This window comes from Hyperolius riggenbachi, chromosome 8, assembly GCF_040937935.1.
Source record: "Hyperolius riggenbachi isolate aHypRig1 chromosome 8, aHypRig1.pri, whole genome shotgun sequence".
NCBI lineage: Eukaryota > Metazoa > Chordata > Amphibia > Anura > Hyperoliidae > Hyperolius > Hyperolius riggenbachi.
This window is the reverse complement of record NC_090653.1, coordinates 264,469,929-264,489,640: the sequence shown is the minus strand read 5'-3', so window position 1 is coordinate 264,489,640 and position 19,712 is coordinate 264,469,929. Positions and strand designations below refer to the sequence as shown.

The following is a 19,712-nucleotide window of genomic DNA, read 5'->3' as shown; positions in this document are numbered from 1 at the left end:
GCACTGCTGCAGCTAAACCTGTATGTGAGCACTGCTGCAGCTAAACCTGTATGTGAGCACTGCTGCCGCTGAGCCTGTACGTGAGCACTGCTGCAGCTAAACCTGTATGTGAGCACTGCTGCAGCTAAACCTGTATGTGAGCACTGCTGCCGCTGAGCCTGTACGTGAGCACTGCTGCAGCTAAACCTGTATGTGAGCACTGCTGCAGCTAAACCTGTATGTGAGCACTGCTGCAGCTAAACCTGTATGTGAGCACTGCTGTAGCTAAACCTGTATGTGAGCACTGCTGCCGCTGAGCCTGTATGTGAGCACTGCTGTAGCTAAACCTGTATGTGAGCACTGCTGCCGCTGAGCCTGTACGTGAGCACTGCTGCAGCTAAACCTGTATGTGAGCACTGCTGCAGCTAAACCTGTATGTGAGCACTGCTGCAGCTAAACCTGTATGTGAGCACTGCTGCCGCTGAGCCTGTACGTGAGCACTGCTGCAGCTAAACCTGTATGTGAGCACTGCTGCAGCTAAACCTGTATGTGAGCACTGCTGCCGCTGAGCCTGTACGTGAGCACTGCTGCAGCTAAACCTGTATGTGAGCACTGCTGCAGCTAAACCTGTATGTGAGCACTGCTGCAGCTAAACCTGTATGTGAGCACTGCTGTAGCTAAACCTGTATGTGAGCACTGCTGCAGCTAAACCTGTATGTGAGCACTGCTGTAGCTAAACCTGTATGTGAGCACTGCTGCAGCTAAACCTGTATGTGAGCACTGCTGCAGCTAAACCTGTATGCGAGCACTGCTGTAGCTAAACCTGTATGTGAGCACTGCTGAACTCGTACACGAGCACTGCTGCCGCTGAGCCTGTACGTGAGCACTGCTGCAGCTAAACCTGTATGTGAGCACTGCTGCCGCTGAGCCTGTACGTGAGCACTGCTGCAGCTAAACCTGTATGTGAGCACTGCTGCAGCTAAACCTGTATGTGAGCACTGCTGCAGCTAAACCTGTATGCGAGCACTGCTGTAGCTAAACCTGTATGTGAGCACTGCTGAACTCGTACACGAGCACTGCTGCCGCTGAGCCTGTACGTGAGCACTGCTGCAGCTAAACCTGTATGCGAGCACTGCTGCAGCTAAACCTGTATGTGAGCACTGCTGCAGCTAAACCTGTATGTGAGCACTGCTGCAGCTAAACCTGTATGTGAGCACTGCTGCAGCTAAACCTGTATGCGAGCACTGCTGCAGCTAAACCTGTATGTGAGCACTGCTGCAGCTAAACCTGTATGTGAGCACTGCTGCAGCTAAACCTGTATGCGAGCACTGCTGCAGCTAAACCTGTATGCGAGCACTGCTGAACTTGTACACAAGCACTGCTGCCGCTGAGCCTGTACGTGAGCACTGCTGCAGCTAAACCTGTATGTGAGCACTGCTGCCGCTGAGCCTGTACGTGAGCACTGCTGCAGCTAAATCTGTATGTGAGCACTGCTGCAGCTAAACCTGTATGTGAGCACTGCTGCAGCTAAACCTGTATGCGAGCACTGCTGTAGCTAAACCTGTATGTGAGCACTGCTGCAGCTAAACCTGTATGTGAGCACTGCTGCCGCTGAGCCTGTACGTGAGCACTGCTGCAGCTAAACCTGTATGTGAGCACTGCTGAACTCGTACACGAGCACTGCTGCCGCTGAGCCTGTACGTGAGCACTGCTGCAGCTAAACCTGTATGTGAGCACTGCTGCAGCTAAACCTGTATGTGAGCACTGCTGCAGCTAAACCTGTATGCGAGCACTGCTGTAGCTAAACCTGTATGTGAGCACTGCTGTAGCTAAACCTGTATGTGAGCACTGCTGAACTCGTACACGAGCACTGCTGCCGCTGAGCCTGTACGTGAGCACTGCTGCCGCTAAGCCTGTACGTGAGCACTGCTGCAGCTAAACCTGTATGTGAGCACTGCTGCAGCTAAACCTGTATGTGAGCACTGCTGCAGCTAAACCTGTATGTGAGCACTGCTGCAGCTAAACCTGTATGCGAGCACTGCTGCAGCTAAACCTGTATGTGAGCACTGCTGCAGCTAAACCTGTATGCGAGCACTGCTGCAGCTAAACCTGTATGCGAGCACTGCTGCAGCTAAACCTGTAGGCGAGCACTGCTGCAGCTAAACCTGTATGCGAGCACTGCTGCAGCTAAACCTGTACGCGAGCACTGCTGCAGCTAAACCTGTACGCGAGCACTGCTGCAGCTAAACCTGTACGCGAGCACTGCTGCAGCTAAACCTGTACGCGAGCACTGCTGCAGCTAAACCTGTACGCGAGCACTGCTGCAGCTAAACCTGTACGCGAGCACTGCTGCAGCTAAACCTGTAGGCGAGCACTGCTGCAGCTAAACCTGTACGCGAGCACTGCCGCAGCTAAACCTGTACGCGAGCACTGCTGCAGCTAAACCTGTACGCGAGCACTGCCGCAGCTAAACCTGTACGCGAGCACTGCTGCAGCTAAACCTGTACGCGAGCACTGCCGCAGCTAAACCTGTACGCGAGCACTGCTGCAGCTAAACCTGTACGCGAGCACTGCCGCAGCTAAACCTGTACGCGAGCACTGCTGCAGCTAAACCTGTACGCGAGCACTGCTGCAGCTAAACCTGTACGCGAGCACTGCTGCAGCTAAACCTGTACGCGAGCACTGCTGCAGCTAAACCTGTACGCGAGCACTGCTGCAGCTAAACCTGTAGGCGAGCACTGCTGCAGCTAAACCTGTACGCGAGCACTGCCGCAGCTAAACCTGTACGCGAGCACTGCTGAACTCATACACAAGCACTGCTGCCGCTGAGCCTGTACACAAGCATTAGGTCTGGCAATTGGCTTTCCACCTTCCAAAGACAGTTAGGTAGCAGTTAATACTCACCAGGACTGCTCTGTTTCTTCACTACGGTTAATTTGTAGCCATCTCCATAAGTGCTCTTCAGAAACAGGGGAGATCCGCAGCATTTCAGCTTCCCATGGGAGATGATGGCGATGCGGTCTCCGAGCAGATCGGCCTCATCCATGTGATGCGTGGAGAGAAGGATGGTGCGCCCTGCAGGTCATTAGACAGGTCGTTAGATTTCTACAGGCAGTGACAACAATACAGAGTAGGGATGTGAAAGTTGTTACCTTGTTTATACTTCAGAATGAGATCCCAGATCGCCCTCCTGGCATACGGATCAACCCCAGCTGTCGGCTCATCCAAAATGATGGCCCTGGATCCCCCAACAAAAGCGATCGCCACGGACAGCTTTCTCTTCATCCCCCCAGAAAGTGTCTGAACCAGGCAGTGCCGCTTGTTGGATAACTCCAAGTCTTCTATCATCCTAAAACAATACAGACAGTAGCATGTCATTTTAATAGAGCTAGCAAATGACAAGGCCATTTTTAGGTATAGGCAAACCAAGCAGATGCTTAGGGTGAAAGCTGGCAGAGGGGACACCACAGGGGTAGTCTTAGCACACAGTACATTATGGAATTCTTACAGCCAACTAGTTCTATTAAGAAAGGAATGGATGGTAATTTTAACACCTAAATAGGCACTGCTGTGTTGAGTGTTGCCTCTGATATAGGAGACCTGGTTTCAAAATTCAAACTTGTAAAGATCCAGGCTGTACATAAACAATGTAATGCTTATAAAGTGGATACACACTCCTCAAAACTGTTATAGAAAGGTTTGTTATATGGGTTGAGTGAGTTTGTGCCAGTGAGAGTATATGGCCTGGTAATAATGTGTGTATCCAGGGCCGGTTCTAGTAACAGTGGGGCCCCAGGGCAAAATTAACCAGAGGCCCTCCAACAGACATCGCCAGATGAAAAAGTGGCATTAGGGGCCCATTGTAGCAGCCAAATTTCCCTCCTGGGCCCTTGGGCAGTGTAGCCTCTCACCTGCCCACCAGCACAGGTGAGACACTACTCTTCCAGAGACTCTGCAGAGGCCACTGGGAGGAACAATTAAGGGAGGAGACACCTTGGGGGGCCCCTACAAGCTCTGAGGCCCTAGGGTGATTGCCCCCTTTGCCTCTATGGTAGCTCCGGCCCTGTGTGTATCCATAGCAAACGGATTTTGAGAAACAACACTGTTCCTTTGTAAACTATTATTTATTGTTGCCCAGAAAAATTAAAAAATTCACCACTTCTCCAATTCCATTCCTTATAGTTTTTAAATATATAATGCTACTATAGATAAAACTCACACATTTGCCCATTTGTCACAACATTTAAATAACGTTCCTAGTATAAAGTATGGAAACAATATATTATTTGGAAATAACGTTGTATGCTTTGTGGTTTTGTACCCTAGCAATACTTACAAGCCCTTATTTGCTAAAATAACAGTAAAACACCCTCATGACATACATATTAACCGGTTCAGGACCGCGGTAAGTAGGATCTGCGCCACATCTGTGGCTCTCAAGCACAGCATAGATTCTATGCTGCGGCTTGCTGTGCTCCGAGAGGAAGTAAACTCAGCTGTCATGTGACAGCTGAGCTTCCACCTATCGGTCAGGAGCCATTTTCATTGGCTCCTGACCTCCTGCTCATTGTGAGCCAATCACAATGATCAGGACGTAAAAAAAATGAAAAGGAGGGCCAGAGCATGTCGGTCTGCAATGTATTAAAAAAAGCGGAGTTCCTAAGGTAACTATTTATTTATTGTTTTTTTAAACTGTCACTTTTTTTACAAGTATTACGAGTATTTCTGTTTGGTAACTACGGGGCAGAGGCATTATTTAGGGGTGAAATTATTATTACATTTATTTTTTCATTTATGTTTATTTTAATCTTACTTTTTAGCCACAAGATGGCACTATACACTATCCTGGAAGTTACCCCCAATTTATTTTTTTAAAGGGAACCAGAGACGAAGCACCCTTGTGTATTTTACCATATATATCAGTAAGAACATTAGAGAAAACACTTACCATGCTCTCCGTTTCATCCTCACTGCTAAAATTGTCTTATCAGCTGTGATAAGAATCCCGGACTGAGCATTCAGCCTGGCTTTGCAGGGAATAATTATAGCTGAGTCATTATAGCAGAGCCAAAAGGGGGCAAGCTTGGGCTTGAAAAGACACCAGAGAAGACAGACTCAGCTATAATCTTTCCGTAGCAAAGCTAGACTGAGTGCTCAGTCCGGGATTCTTATCAGAGGTGATAACAGTCAGATTAAACAGAGAACAATGAAACAAAGAGCAGATTAGGTGTTTACTATCATGTTCCTAATGATTTATAAGGTAAAATACAAGAGGGTGCTTCATCTCTGGTTCTCTTTAACTACATTTTTTACTTTCACTTTTACGAATGAACTTTGTGATATGAGTCATGTTAATTCACTCCCAGGCACTTTGATTGGCTCGGGGAACACATGCTCCCGTTCACCAATAGCTGACCTGTAACTCCCGCCGCAAACGAGCAGCCACCACGATGCTAATGGGGGATACACTGGTTATTGACCACTCCCGTCATCACTTTTTTCCCATTTAAATTCTGGACCCTCCATATGATGAGCACAGCTTCCCTTGCATTTGTGTGTATATTTCAGTCTGGCTGCATGCTGTGGCTCTCCTGCTGCTGTGCCAGTACAGCCCATTGATATAATGGTGGAAGTAGTGCAATTTGTCACTCCCTGCAGTGGCGTAGCAATAGCATCGGGGCCCTTGGGCCAGAGGGCCCCCAACAGGCCACCCCTCAAACGCAGTATTAGCTCTCTATTGGTCCTGTGCTGGTAATAATCTCTTCTATAGATGCTTGGAATAGTAGTCATCATTAACAAACTGTTCCCCATTCCCTTCTTGCACCTCTGACACTCTAGTTGCCATTGGCAGGTTTTGGTGCGCCGTATCAATTGCAATGTGTAGAATGCTTGGGGGGCCCCATTGTAAAACTTGCACTGAGGCCCATGTAGCTTCTTAGCTACGCCACTGACTCCCTGGATAGCTTAGAGTGGTTGAACCTGACAAACCTTAGCATAAATTTCAGCTTTGAGGGCATGAAACGCTTGCTTGCTGACTGGTGTGGGTAGACAAGGGGCCCTTTTGAACTTTGAGGTAACCCCATCTCTGGTGAAAGGGTTTCCTACAGAACCCTTTTGCTTGCAAAACATTTTGGAAGTGAATTTCCTCCATTTAGTGCAACCGAATACAACTTGCATTGGTTTTTATCATTACTAGCGTCTCAGCTTGCTGTGAGTGTTTGAGTGAGGAGGGCTAATGCCTGTTAATATAAGTCTGTAGTACCAAAAAACCAGAGGAGCCAGGGGTGTAACTAGTGGGAAGTAGCCGCTGCAACTTCAGGGGCGCCCCGACCTCTAACGGGGCCCCAACTACGATCTTCCCCCCTTCACATAAAGGACCCATCCTTAGGATCAAGTATTTTCGTGGCTACACTTGTGAAGGTCATGGTGTTCACACTTTCTTTTTTAGGACACTTGCAAGGTGGGCCCCCAGGCAGTGAGGGTCTAAGGGATTGGCAAGAGAAAGGTTGTAAATATTGGGGGGCCCCAACTAAGATTCACTGGGGGGCCCCATGATTTGTACTTACACCACTGAGGGGAGCCTTTCCATACTTACTTGCCCATCTCTTTTCGTATTGCCTCCTCGGCCATCCCCTTCAGCCGGGAGTAGAACCACAGATGTTCCTCCACCGTCAGATTGTCAAACAGAACGTTATGCTGAGGACACATTCCGAGGCTCTTCCTGATCTCATTCATCTCTGTACGAATGTCATGTCCATAGATGGTGGCCGATCCAGAGGTCGGAGGGAAGAGTCCCGTCAGAATGGACCTATCAGGAGAGCGGAATAAATCTACTTCTCATTGTGCATAAACAATCACTAGAGGGCAGGGAGATCATACATTTGACTTACATGGTGGTGGTTTTGCCCGCTCCGTTGTGGCCCAAGAAGGACACCACTTGGTTCTCATGCAGATTTAGGCTCAGCTTGTTCAGGGCTAGTTTCTTTCCCGTCTTGTAGATCTTGGTCAGCTTGTCGATGCACACAACCATCGGCAGATGACTGGGCTCTTCTTCAATACCACGGCTCTCCTCTTCACATGTGAAAAGAAGAGAGATAACATTTAAAGGATACCTTAGCGCTAAATATTTTTCAAAAACTATGCCTACTGTGTGTGTGGGGAGCTGAGCAGATGCTTACCGCACCTCCTGTGCCCCGGCGTCTCCCTCCGTTCTCCTGTAATTGTCAAAGTCCTTCACTTCCTGGTCGGCATGGTTGGTGTCCTCCAAACTGGACATACTACGCTGCGCATGCGCAGTATGTCAGCATGGGCGCTTTGCGACTCATGCTTTCCCATTGGTTGCTTTACAAAGTCACAGTCGCACAGTTTTCACCAGATCTGGGTTGAGGCACCTGATACTATGGACCTGCACAATTTACATGGGCAGTGGATGCCTTGGCAATCAGCTAAAAAGATGGCATGCTTCTGCTCTGGAGTGCAGGGAGAATTTCAGCAGACCTCTGGTCTAGTACAACATAGCCGTACACAGGGTCTGTAATGAGCAAAGCAGGTGGGTTCAGCACCGTGTGTGTAGCGCTTGAGTTGGGAGCCGCTATAGCAGCAGTGCTATAGTCCACAGCCCGTACTCCTCTCTTCTTGCTAGGAGTTGGAGGGAATTAGTATTTAACACCACCATGAATTTGAGCGTCATTTGGCTTACCCTACACCCAAATCACTAGCGTAGTACATATACATGCGCTGTAATAAAACTCTGCCTGGCCTTTCAGAGAACCCCCCCCCCCCAAGTTAGCCAAATTGTGCACACAATCCCCTCCAGCAACCCCGTATAGCAGAGTTGCCACAGCTTTTTCCAGCAGCGGTGAGGCGGGCCCTCCTCACTCTCTGAATTGTAGCTGCATGCTGTGCAGCCTGTCTCTGGCTATAGGCTCTACATGTCACGTGACATGCATACCGGAGCCGCAGTGAGACAGGGAGCTAAAATACCTAGCTAGCTCTACCGTGTGTATCCTGTGAACTACTACTACTCACTCCTACTCATGGGGGAAGGGGTGTGGGGGAGTTGGCGGTGCCCCCGGTGGCTGGCTCCTGCTATTCCTATGCCCCTGTCAGTATGATATGGATACATTACTGCTCGATCATGGCTTTAACCAAATCTCATGCAAGTAAGCATGCCTTACTTCGTTACGTGCTTTGCTTACATAACAACGCGCATAATTTTAACTGCGAGCGGTTTTGTGAAGTATCGTTACTGCGATACTTCACTCATGGCCGCTACTAGGTGAATTTACACAGTTGTAACTTAACAGGACCAACCACAGTTAAAGTTACGTGCATTGCTATGTAAGCAAAGTGCGTAGCTAAGGAAAGCACGCTCCTTACATGCCATGTAAGGCAGGCAAAGCGGGCGCTCCTTCACATTAAGCTGCACTGCTTTTGTAGCACAGCTTGATGAATCAGGACCATTGTCTCTAACTCCATTTCCCTTCTCCTGGCATAAGACCATTTTGATTGGGAGCAGACATGTCTGAGATTATTGATTCGATGTATCAGTCTGATGGGAAATTGCATTGTCTATACCCCATTCCACATCTTACCATGTCGCCGACTCTCCATGGCGCAGGCCTGGTCCTCCTCCATGATGCTGAGACGAGTTGGACGGGACCACGGCCATGACCACTCCCAGTTTTCTATTCTTCCACTTCCCAGCCAGTAAGACCTCTGGAAGGGGAAGTACCAGGGGCGGGGCAATCCATACATTCCTGAAATACAAGGAGTCCTGTCACATATGGCATACATACTACACGTCAGAGATAGGTCCTGGCTTCACAAATTACTTCAAGCGTAGCTCCATTTTAATTGAAAATTAAAACTAGGGCCAGGAGACACCTGTAAACATTCCTCTTGGGTTGAAGCAGTTTGATTCTACCTTTAATGCCATAAGGCAGGGTTTCAAACTCAAATAAACAAAGTGGGCCGAAATTGAACACTGGGACCTAGTCGCGTGCCAACCTCAATGTCTACTGGCCACCTTATAAAGTTTGCTGGGGTCTAATGGCCCCCCTCCAACCCCTATACAGTTTCTTGGTGTCTAGTGGGCCACACCCTCCCCTATACAGTTCTGTAGTGTTTAGTGCTTTCCCCTAGCTCCTCTTTATGGCTTCCCTGAGGGTCTAGAGCTTCAGTATAGCTTCCCTGGTGGTCTAGTTAATGCAAAGTGGGGAAACCACTTTAGGGCCAAATTTAATGGCTCTGTGGGCTATATTTAGCACCCGGGCCGGAGATTGACATATACTGTATGCCATAATGCAAGATTAGCTGAGCAACTGGGAGGAAGTGTGCCCCCCCCCCCCCCCCCCCACTGTGTGTGTGTGTGTGTGTGTGTGTGTGTTGATGAACGGTGTCGCCATGTGGTGATGCAAGAGTTGTGGTGGGCGGAAGACGGTGCTTGGTTGCTATGGGCGGCCACAGGGTTTAGTGTGGGCGGGGTGGGCCAGGGATGAGCAGATACTACGCCAGTGCAAATTACGTATCGTAGTTCGCATCTACGCATCGTAGTTCATAGGTGAAGTTTCAAAACTACACTTCCGAATTTACACGTAGCGAAGTACCGCTACGCGTAGCTTATGCCCACTATGCGTAGTTGACATGTGTATTGCGTAGTGAACTACGAATGCGTTATTCGCGCCTATTTTTCCACGTGCGATTGTATGCTTACAAATTTACGCACTGGAAAGGGGAATGTACGCGTAGAGTTCCCGGTATAAGCTTTTGCAGAGGGATTATTGCGTAAAAATTTCTACATATGGGCATAAACATCCGCATACACTACGCTTCGCACTACGCGTAATTGCGTATTTTAACGCGTAGTCTATGAAATGCATACGAAGCGAATATTTGGTTTCGAAGCCGGATTTAGTTCCAGCGTAGCGAAGTTGGCTGACTACGACTATCCCTTTAGCGTGTGCAGTGGTGGGTGGTGGCAAGAGTTTAGTGTGGGTGGGGTGTGATATGCACGCCATGGAATAATCTGTGTCTCACACACATCGGTGTCAGTTATATGCGCACGCAGCAGATGCATCCATGCCGAGCATGTAACAACTGCCTTTTTAGATATGTAGTTGGGCTTAGCATGAGATCTCACTGCTTACCTGGATGAACAGCCTCGATGTACCAGGTCAGAACTCCGTACACCACGGCGTCTATTATTAGCATCATCATGGACAACATGAGGTTGAAGTCATCGCCTTCCACTGGGGACTGGCTGAAGGTTTTCCACTGTATGCCAACACCGGCCACCTCATACAGAGCAAAGTATTTTGAGCCCAGGCCAAAGGCCGTCGTAGACATGAGAGACTGGAGGAGGAAGGACACGGCTGTTACACAATGGGGAGGACTAATGGGAAAAATAGAGTCTTTTGCTAAATGTGTATCGATGTTTACCCCTTGCTAGAGTAGTGTTCAAATTCTGGATCCTGCATTCCAAAACCTGAATTATGACAACTCAGCACTTCAGCACACGAGCTAGTGGACAGGGTGACGGGGTTGAGGTCCACATCGCACGTCATGTGACTTCGATGTTTCCTCCTTCCAAGCCAGAAGGAGGAAGCATCAGAGTCACTTGAAGCACGGATTGAGCTACAGGTAAGACACGTGGTCAGCTCCCCGAGTCCCTGTCCACTAGCTTGGGTGCTGATGTGCGGCGTTTTGCATAATTCAGGTTTCTAAATGCAGGATCCCAAATTTGAACATCAACATAGGGGTACAGTTTAATGCAAAACAGCCATTCTCTTGAGCCATGTATAGCCATGTACAGTTGTGCAACACTATTTCAAACACTATTCCAAACATCCTTAATCCAGTATATAAAACAACACAGCATACACCACTTCACATTAGGTCAAAGCCTGAAAACTTGTAAGCCTTGTTGAGTATTTTTGGCATAGTGTTGCACAACTGAACTTTGTAGCATTATGTGCTACTGCTGATTACAGTTTTGTCCAGACACTGAGCATGATATTGTACAGCATTATATTGGTCAAGCACTGTTCTATTTGGCTTACTGAAGAGGACTCTATGATATTGATCTAGTTGACTGGTGGCTAGTGGTAATCACTGATGGGCTGCTGCTGTGCATGTGCTGCAGTTGTGGCTTGTGGTAATCACTGATGGACTGCTGCTGTACATGTGCTGCAGTTGCAGCTTGTGGTAATCACTGATGGGCTGCCGCTGTGCATGTGCTGCAGGTGTGGCTTGTAGTAATCACTGATGGACTGCCGCTGTGCACGTGCTGCAGTTGTGGCTTGTGGTAATCACGGATGGACTGCCGCTGTGCATGTGCTGCAGTTTTGGCTTGTGGTAATCACTGATGGACTGCCGCTGTGCATGTGCTGCAGTTGTGGCTCGTGGTAATCACTGATGGACAGCCGCTGTGCACGTGCTGCAGTTGTGGCTTGTGGTAATCACGGATGGACAGCCACTGTGCACGTGCTGCAGTTGTGGCTTGTGGTAATCACTGATGGGCTGCTGCTGTGCATGTGCTGCAGTTGTGGCTTGTGGTAATCACTGATTGACTGCCGCTGTGCATGTGCTGCAGTTGTGGCTTGTGGTAATCACGGATGGACTGCCACTGTGCATGTGCTGCAGTTTTGGCTTGTGGTAATCACTGATGGACTGCCGCTGTGCATGTGCTGCAGTTGAGGCTCGTGGTAATCACTGATGGAAAGCCGCTGTGCACGTGCTGCAGTTGTGGCTTGTGGTAATCACGGATGGACTGCTGCTGTACATGTGCTGCAGTTGCAGCTTGTGGTAATCACTGATGGGCTGCCGCTGTTCATGTGCTGCAGTTGTGGCTTGTGGTAATCACTGATGGACAGCCGCTGTGCACGTGCTGCAGTTGTGGCTTGTGGTAATCACGGATGGACTGCCGCTGTGCATGTGCTGCAGTTTTGGCTTGTGGTAATCACTGATGGATTGCCGCTGTGCATGTGCTGCAGTTGTGGCTCGTGGTAATCACTGATGGACAGCCGCTGTGCACGTGCTGCAGTTGTGGCTTGTGGTAATCACGGATGGACAGCCACTGTGCACGTGCTGCAGTTGTGGCTTGTGGTAATCACTGATGGACTGCCGCTGTGCATGTGCTGCAGGTGTGGCTTGTGGTGATCACTGATGGACTGCCGCTGTGCATGTGCTGCAGTTGTGGTAATCACTGATGGACTGCCGCTGTGCATGTGCTGCAGTTGTGGCTCGTGGTAATCACGGATGGACTGCTACTGTGCATGTGCTGCAGGTGTGGCATGTGGTAATCACTGATGGACTGCCGCTGTGCATGTGCTGCAGTTGTGGCTTGTGGTAACCACTGATTTACTGCTGTGCATGTGCTGCAGTTGTAGTTTGTGGTAATTACTGATGGACTGCTGCTGTGCATGTGCTGCAGTTGTGGCTTGTGGTTATTACTGATGGGCTGCCGCTGTGCATGTGCTGCAGCTGTGGCTTGTGGTAATCACTGATGGGCTGCCGCTGTGCATGTGCTGCAGTTGTGGCTTGTGGTGATCACTAATGGGCTGCCGCTGTACATGTGCTGCAGCTGTGGCTTGTGGTAATCACTGATGGACTGCCGCCATGCATGTGCTGCAGTTGTGGCTCGTGGTAATCACTGATGGACTGCTGCTGTGCATGTGCTGCAGTTGTGGCTTGTGGTAATCACTGATGGACTGCCGCTGTGCATGTGCTGCAGTTGTGGCTTGTGGTAATCACTGATGGACTGCCGCTGTGCATGTGCTGCAGGTGTGGCTCGTGGTAATCACTGATGGGCTGCTGCTGTGCATGTGCTGCAGGTGTGGCTTGTGGTAATCACGGATGGACTGCTACTGTGCATGTGCTGCAGGTGTGGCATGTGGTAATCACTGATGGACTGCCGCTGTGCATGTGCTGCAGTTGTGGCTTGTGGTAACCACTGATGGACTGCTGTGCATGTTCTGCAGTTGTGGCTTGTGGTAATTACTGATGGACTGCCGCTGTGCATGTGCTGCAGGTGTGACATGTGGTAATCACTGATGGACTGCTGCTTTGCATGTGCTGCAGTAGTGGCTCGTGGTAACCACTGATGGACTGCCACTGTGCATGTGCTGCAGTTGTGGCGTGCATCTGTGGGTAGATTCTATTTAGTAGATCATTTTCAAAGTAGCTTGCAAGCTGAACAAGTGTGGGCACCTCTGATGACGAGTCACTTTGCCTACAGAGATGGATTCCGTTGTGGCTTACTAAAGCGAAGGAAGAACCTGAAACTAGAAAACATCAAGTCACTGGTGAGGAGGATGAGTGAAGGAGGAAGTACTTACAGCAATGCATTTCTCGAAAGCTGTGATTTTATCATGGGCCACTTCCTCCCGGATGGCCACGTACATGTAAGGCACGTAGCTCAGGAAGTAGATGATGCCACCGCAAGCAGATGCCAGCTTGGCTTTGGAGTACAGCACCGACACCAGGAAACTGCAGCAAGGAGACAGATATAATAAGCAGTTAAAGTGTAACTCCGCACACAGAAATAGGACAGCTTTGCTCTCATGGGATCAGGCTTAAAGAGGAACTTTAACCCAGGATTGAACGTCATCTAAATCAGTAATTAATAGCGCCTTTCCCACTAGAAATCTTTACCTTTACTCAAACAGATCACTGAGGGTGTGAGGCTGATATTGTTGTCAAACCCCTCCCACCTAGAGTGTGATGTCAGGGCCTGTCTGTGAACCTTGATGCATTGTGGGAAATAGCAGCTGTTTCCAATTGCCAGCTAATATACAGTGGCTTGCAAAAGTATTCGACCCCCTTGAAGTTTTCCACATTTTGTCACATTACTGCCACAAACATGAATCAATTTTATTGGAATTCCACATGAAAGACCAACACAAAGTGGTGTACATGTGAGAATTGGAACAATAATCATACATGATTCCAAACATTTTTTTACAAATAAATAACTGAAAAGTGGAATGTGCGTAATTATTCAGCCCCCTTCGGTCTGAGTGCAGCCAGTTGCCCATAGACATTGCCTGATGAGTGCTAATGACTAAATGGAGTGCACCTGTGTGTAATCTAATGTCAGTACAAATACAGCTGCTCTGTGACGGCCTCAGAGGTTGTCTAAGAGAATATTGGGAGTAATAACACAATGAAGTCCAAAGAACACACCAGACAGGTCAGGGATAAAGTTATTGAGCAACTTAAAGCAGGCTTAGGCTACAAAAAGATTTCCAAAGCCTTAAACATCCCACGGAGGACTGTTCTCGCGATCATTCAGAAATGGAAGGGATGAGACCAAAATAGAACGTTTTGTCCAAAATACAAAAAGCTATGTGTGGCGGAAAACTAACACTGCACATCACTCAGAACACACCATCCCGATGGACGGTGGTGACAGCATCATGCTCTGGAGGTGCTTCTCTTCAGCAGGGACAGGGAAGCTGGTCAGAGTTGATGGGACGATGGATGGAGCCAAATACAGGGCAATCTTGGAAGAAAACCTCTTGGAGTTTGCAAAAAGAGACTGGGGCGGAGGTTCACCTTCCAGCAGGACAACGACCCTAAACATAAAGCCAGGGCAACAATGGAATGGTTTAGAAAAAAACATATCCATGTGTTAGAATGGCCCAGTCAAAGTCCAGATCTAAATCCAATCAAGAATCGGTGGCAAGATCTGAAAACTGCTGTTCACAAACGCTGTCCATCTAATCTGACTGAGCTGGAGCTGTTTTGCAAAGAAGAATGGGCAAGGATTTCGGTCTCTAGAGGTGCAAAGCTGGTAGCGACATACCCTAAAGGACTGGTAGCTGTAATTGCAGCAAAAGGTGGTTCTACAAAGTATTGACTCAGGGGGCTGAATAATTACGCACACCCCACTTTGCACTTATTGATTTGTAAAAAATGTTTGGAATCATGTATGATTTTCGTTCCACTTCTCACGTGTACATTGCTTTGTATTGGTCTTTCACGTGGAATTCCAATAAAATTGATTCATGTTTGTGGCAGTAATGTGACAAAATAGTGAAAACTTCAAGGGGGCCGAATACTTTTGCAAGCCACTGTATATACGCCAAGGGAGATACTGCTATTAGTGGGTGTGTTAGACAGAGGCGCTCACTTCTGCATCTAGACCCATTGAGTTATACTCCTGTTTGCCTGATGAAGCAGGACCACACCTGCGAAACGCGTTGCACTAAGTGGAGTTAAATAAAACGTTTTTTTGTATTGATATATTGTGACTCAATTGAGTTCTATATTTTTGAGTGAGATAAGTCCACCTGAACATCCCCCTCTTTTAGACGGTTTTTAAACATTTTTATTCTACTCTGGCGCCTCTGTACACCAAGCCTTGCTGAAATCTTGATTCCACCCTCGGTGGAGGAGTGCTACCCCGTTTCCTATCTACAGAGAGCGACATCTTAATAACCTGAGTGGGGTCAGGTTCTAATACTCCCCACCTGCATTTGAAGTGGTTGCCTATGGGTAACCCATGTTTGTGAGTATATATTAATATTTTGCTTAAAACCACAACCAACTTAACAATACTACACCATATTGGGCTCTCGATTTCTCTTTGTTCTTCCAAGCACTTGCTGCCATCGTTCCTTATGAACATATCACGTCAGAGAGATGCAGTGCTACCTTCACCTCTGAGTACTGCCGCTTGTCCATAAAACTTGCTCTGTTATCTGTTGCGCCTGAGACATGTCCTTTCAGTTTACAAAAAGAAAAGCAATAATCCGTTCAGTAGAAATAGTCATTCTGGGATTTAGGCCCCTTTTACACCTGCAGGTAATTCCTGCGTTGCATTACCCTATTTTGCCGCAAGAGGCTGCAAAAGCAACGAAAGTCTACGGAGACTTTCACACTTATTGCAGTCCTTTGCTGTGTTCGAGCCAATGCAACAGCGTGTTTTACGTGCTTAAAGGGGAACTGAAGAGAGAGGTATATGGAGGCTGTCATGTTTATTTCCTTTTAGACAATACCAGTTGCCTGGCAGCCCTGCTGATCCTCTGCCTCTAATACTATTAGCCATAGCCCCTGAACAAGCATGCAGCAGATCAGGTGTTTCAGTGGTTCAGACTTATAAGTCTGATCTGACAAGACTAGCTGCATGCTTGTTTCTGGTTTTAATCAGATACTACTGCAGAGAAATAGACCAGCAGGGCTGCCAGGCAACTGGTATTGATTAAAAGGAAATAAACATGACAGCCTCCATATACCTCTCTCTTCAGTTCCCCTTTAACGCATGTGCTTGGGGTAATGAAAGTCTATAGGCGATGCGGTAAGTGTGAATGACGAAGTGCGGCCTGTTGCGGCATGCATGTGCGGACCGATGGGAATCCCAGCGACGTACTTCCTGCCCAGCACAAAGTAAGTCACTGAGCGCGGGGCGGCATTATGCATGTGACCCTGTTCGCGCACTCTGCTGCAGGGTCATAAGTTTGTCATTTGCCACTGCAATGCAAAAAACAGTTCTAAAACCGGCCTTATGATACAAATACTACTGGCCTCTTGTTTAATGACTCGATTTGACCAGTCCCACCCACGACATTCCTCACCAAAACATGATGGTGGCTACAGCGTAGATGGAAAGAAACAGCCAGATGATGAAGACGTTGCTGTGCTTAAGGACCTGGCCGTACTTCAAGATGCCAGTCAGAGCGGTGACGGAGATGGATAGCTGAACAAAACCAGTGATGAACCAAGCCACCCAATGCACAGCGTTGTTCAGTCCCATCATCTTCATCACCTAACGGGAGGGCAAAAGAAGACAATTACATCACATCAGCATTGAAGACTCCAATGAGATTTAATTTATACACATCTGCCTGGGTCTCCACATCACTCTTCCACGGTTCTACAGAAATACCCACCTCTATAGCAGGCCTTCAAAATTCTACAGGGCTATCCGAGTCTCTATAGTTAGTTTCCAAGACACTACTGATCTGTTGCACCTTGGAAGTTTAATGGAGAGACTTATGCTGGTCTGTAGAGTAGAGTAGTCTGTAGAGAGGTCTATAGACCGGTTCAAGTCCCTACAGAAAGGTTACAAGATTCTACAGACCTGCCCTAGTCTCTACAGCAAGCTTTAAAGACACTACCAATCTGTTGACTTTTGGAAGTTTACTGTAGAGACTTGGGTAGGTATTTACACACTTGGATGTTTGCTAAAGAGATTTGGGCAGATCTATGAAGTCTTGGAAGCTTGCTGAAGAGATTTGGGTAGATTTGATTTTCAAGCTCCGTACACACGGTAAACCGACGGTCAAAAGACTATCGCCCATGTAGACCAATCCATCCTGGCAGATCAGTTCGGACAATAACCAGTGTTAATCGTTTGTACCACACAATAGCAAATTAAAGATTCCCTCAAAATACATGCTTCGATTCTTGCACTTCTAAACCGTCGTTGTGTCGTTACTGGATTTCAATGTGTGCCGACATTGTTTGCTCATTGCTAACCATCAGGTCTTTTTTTTTTTTTGCTCCAGTCTGTATACAGAGCTTTAAAAGCTTGCTGTACATACGGGTGCAAATCCATTGAGTCTTGGAAGCTAGCTGAAGAGATTTAGGGAGACTTGTCCAGGTCCTTATAGCAAGCTTCTAAGACTCCATAGGTCTTCCGAAATCTCTAACAAGCTTCCAAGACTCTACAGACCTGCATATGCGCGGATCGGCGAAGAGCGTTCTGTGCCTATGCAGTAGTAGGAGTAGTACGCAACTAGCCAAGATTACCGGTGGGGATAATTGTAGAACAGAGCAGCCGGAGAGAACAGTGAGGGAGTCCACATACCTCATGGGGCTAGGGGAAGCCTTAAGTATAAGTAGACCAGTAATTAACATCTCAGGTACACTTTAAAGCCTGGTACACAAATCCAATTTTGATTGGCCAATTTTACCACTACAATATAGTTTGAGAGCCAACAAATTGTGTAAGCAAGCTCTCATACTACATGGAGGTGGAGCAATTGTCCAATCATTGGCCAATTGAAAGTGGATGTGTGTACACGCCCTAATGCATCAGTAGGCCATATAAATCTTCCACAATAAAACAATTACCTCCTTCAGTCGATGCTCCTTCTCGGCCACAATGTGCTGGATCATCATGGCTACCGAGTACACCCAAGAGATGACCATACACAGCGGCATCATGTGCTCAATCACAAACAGGAAGCTGTGAAGATATTTGACATGTTATTACAATAAGAAATATGTAAAAAAGGCTCAGACTCATTCATTTATGCTAACATGGAGATAGGCCATGCTTACAATATATTATAAAGTACATAATCAAGCGTTAAGGTACTTAACTGCATGCAAAAATGTTACGCAGATTAAGAGGTACAGATTCACATTAGGCAACGCGTATGGCCGTGCGTTCGGGACGCAAGCACACCCGATCGCACGCCATCCGCTTTGCCCTGCGTTGCGCTACTGATCCCATTCATTACAGTGAATGGGATCAGCAATGCGCTTTGGCACCAATGCGTGCAGCAGTGCGATAGCGTATCGAACTGCTGCGCAGCGTGCATAGTCTGAACATAAGAAGTGCTCTCTAAGCACTTCTGTTCTTCCTGCTGATCGCATACCATATGCGCTGCCGAAAAGCGCACGGCAGCGCGTATAGTGTGAATGAGGCCTTACTGAAGTAATAGGCTTATTCCAAGCTTTCGTATAAATGCCATGCTTGCTCTAATGACCTACAAAAATATTTTATGTGGCAAAAAGGAACATTTTTTAGTAACTACTATTAAAGTGGACCCAAATTAAAAATACAAGAAAATAAAATCTATTTTCTAAATTATAATAATAAATAGCAGCTTTTTTTCAGCTGCATGATGACAAATCTAAAAGATTTTACATTTATTGGAGGAACCCCTCCCTTCCTTTCAAATTGCCGGGATTTTACCGGCAAACTAGTGGAGTAGATGGTGTCCGGCAATGGAGGAATTGCTAATGGCTGCCCCCAGTATAACTCTAGCTATGAAAAGAGAAGGGTGAAAAACATGCACTGAAATGATCATAGGTTTGAAGGAGTGTTTATTTTACATATTTTTAATTAAAAAAAAATGTTTGGTTTGGGTCCGCTTTAATTACAAAAAAAACAACAACAACATTTTAAAGCATTCCCTTTGTGTAAAATTATTTATTGTCATTGCAGAGAGCAGTCGAAGTTTGCTTATCTCTGGCATTGGCAAAAGTAATCATTGCCGGCTGAAGCTCTCTGCCTGTGTCTTCAATCTCCCCCCTCCCTCTGCTGGATAGACATTGCCCTGGTAACAGATGAGACACTTCAGCAAAAAAGGAGGGGGGCAGAGTGAAGATACAGGCAGAGGGAGATTCTTGCCTTTGCTGATGACCAGAGATAAGCAATGATTTGACACAAATGCTTGGTAATGCTTTAAAATGTTCTTTTATATAACTACAAGTAGTTACTGAAACTTTCGTTTTGGGAGAATAATGCCACTTTAAAAGGAAATCATTTGTAAGTTAAGCTCAATTAAAGGGTACCTTAACTGAAGATTAAAAAGTTTCACTTACCTGGGGCTTCCTACAGCCCCCTGCAGATATCCTGTGCCCCCGCTGTCTCAAACCGATCCTCCAGTTCTCCGCAGGCAGCTAGTTTCGGTTTCAGCAGTGCACCTGGCCGCACTTGTACTCTATCGCGCTCCTGCCACTGTGACCATACATAGGTACACGCAGGGCCGGATTTA

General features: G+C 47.4%; 1 protein-coding gene across 3 annotated transcripts in view; it reads right to left on the bottom strand.

The window, feature by feature from the left end:
• The window catches only part of ABCA2 (ATP binding cassette subfamily A member 2), a 217,137-nt gene that overhangs the window by 61,045 nt on the left and 136,380 nt on the right, over positions 1-19,712 (bottom strand). For all 3 annotated transcript variants that reach the window (XM_068248769.1, XM_068248770.1, XM_068248771.1), the window contains 9 exons: positions 18,058-18,172; positions 16,557-16,747; positions 13,317-13,467; positions 10,128-10,332; positions 8,574-8,738; positions 6,870-7,050; positions 6,575-6,787; positions 3,132-3,328; positions 2,884-3,054 (listed from right to left, as the gene is read on the bottom strand). In XM_068248769.1, the coding sequence (XP_068104870.1) occupies positions 2,884-3,054; positions 3,132-3,328; positions 6,575-6,787; positions 6,870-7,050; positions 8,574-8,738; positions 10,128-10,332; positions 13,317-13,467; positions 16,557-16,747; positions 18,058-18,172 (1,589 nt within the window). The remainder of the gene's footprint in view (positions 1-2,883; positions 3,055-3,131; positions 3,329-6,574; positions 6,788-6,869; positions 7,051-8,573; positions 8,739-10,127; positions 10,333-13,316; positions 13,468-16,556; positions 16,748-18,057; positions 18,173-19,712) is intronic.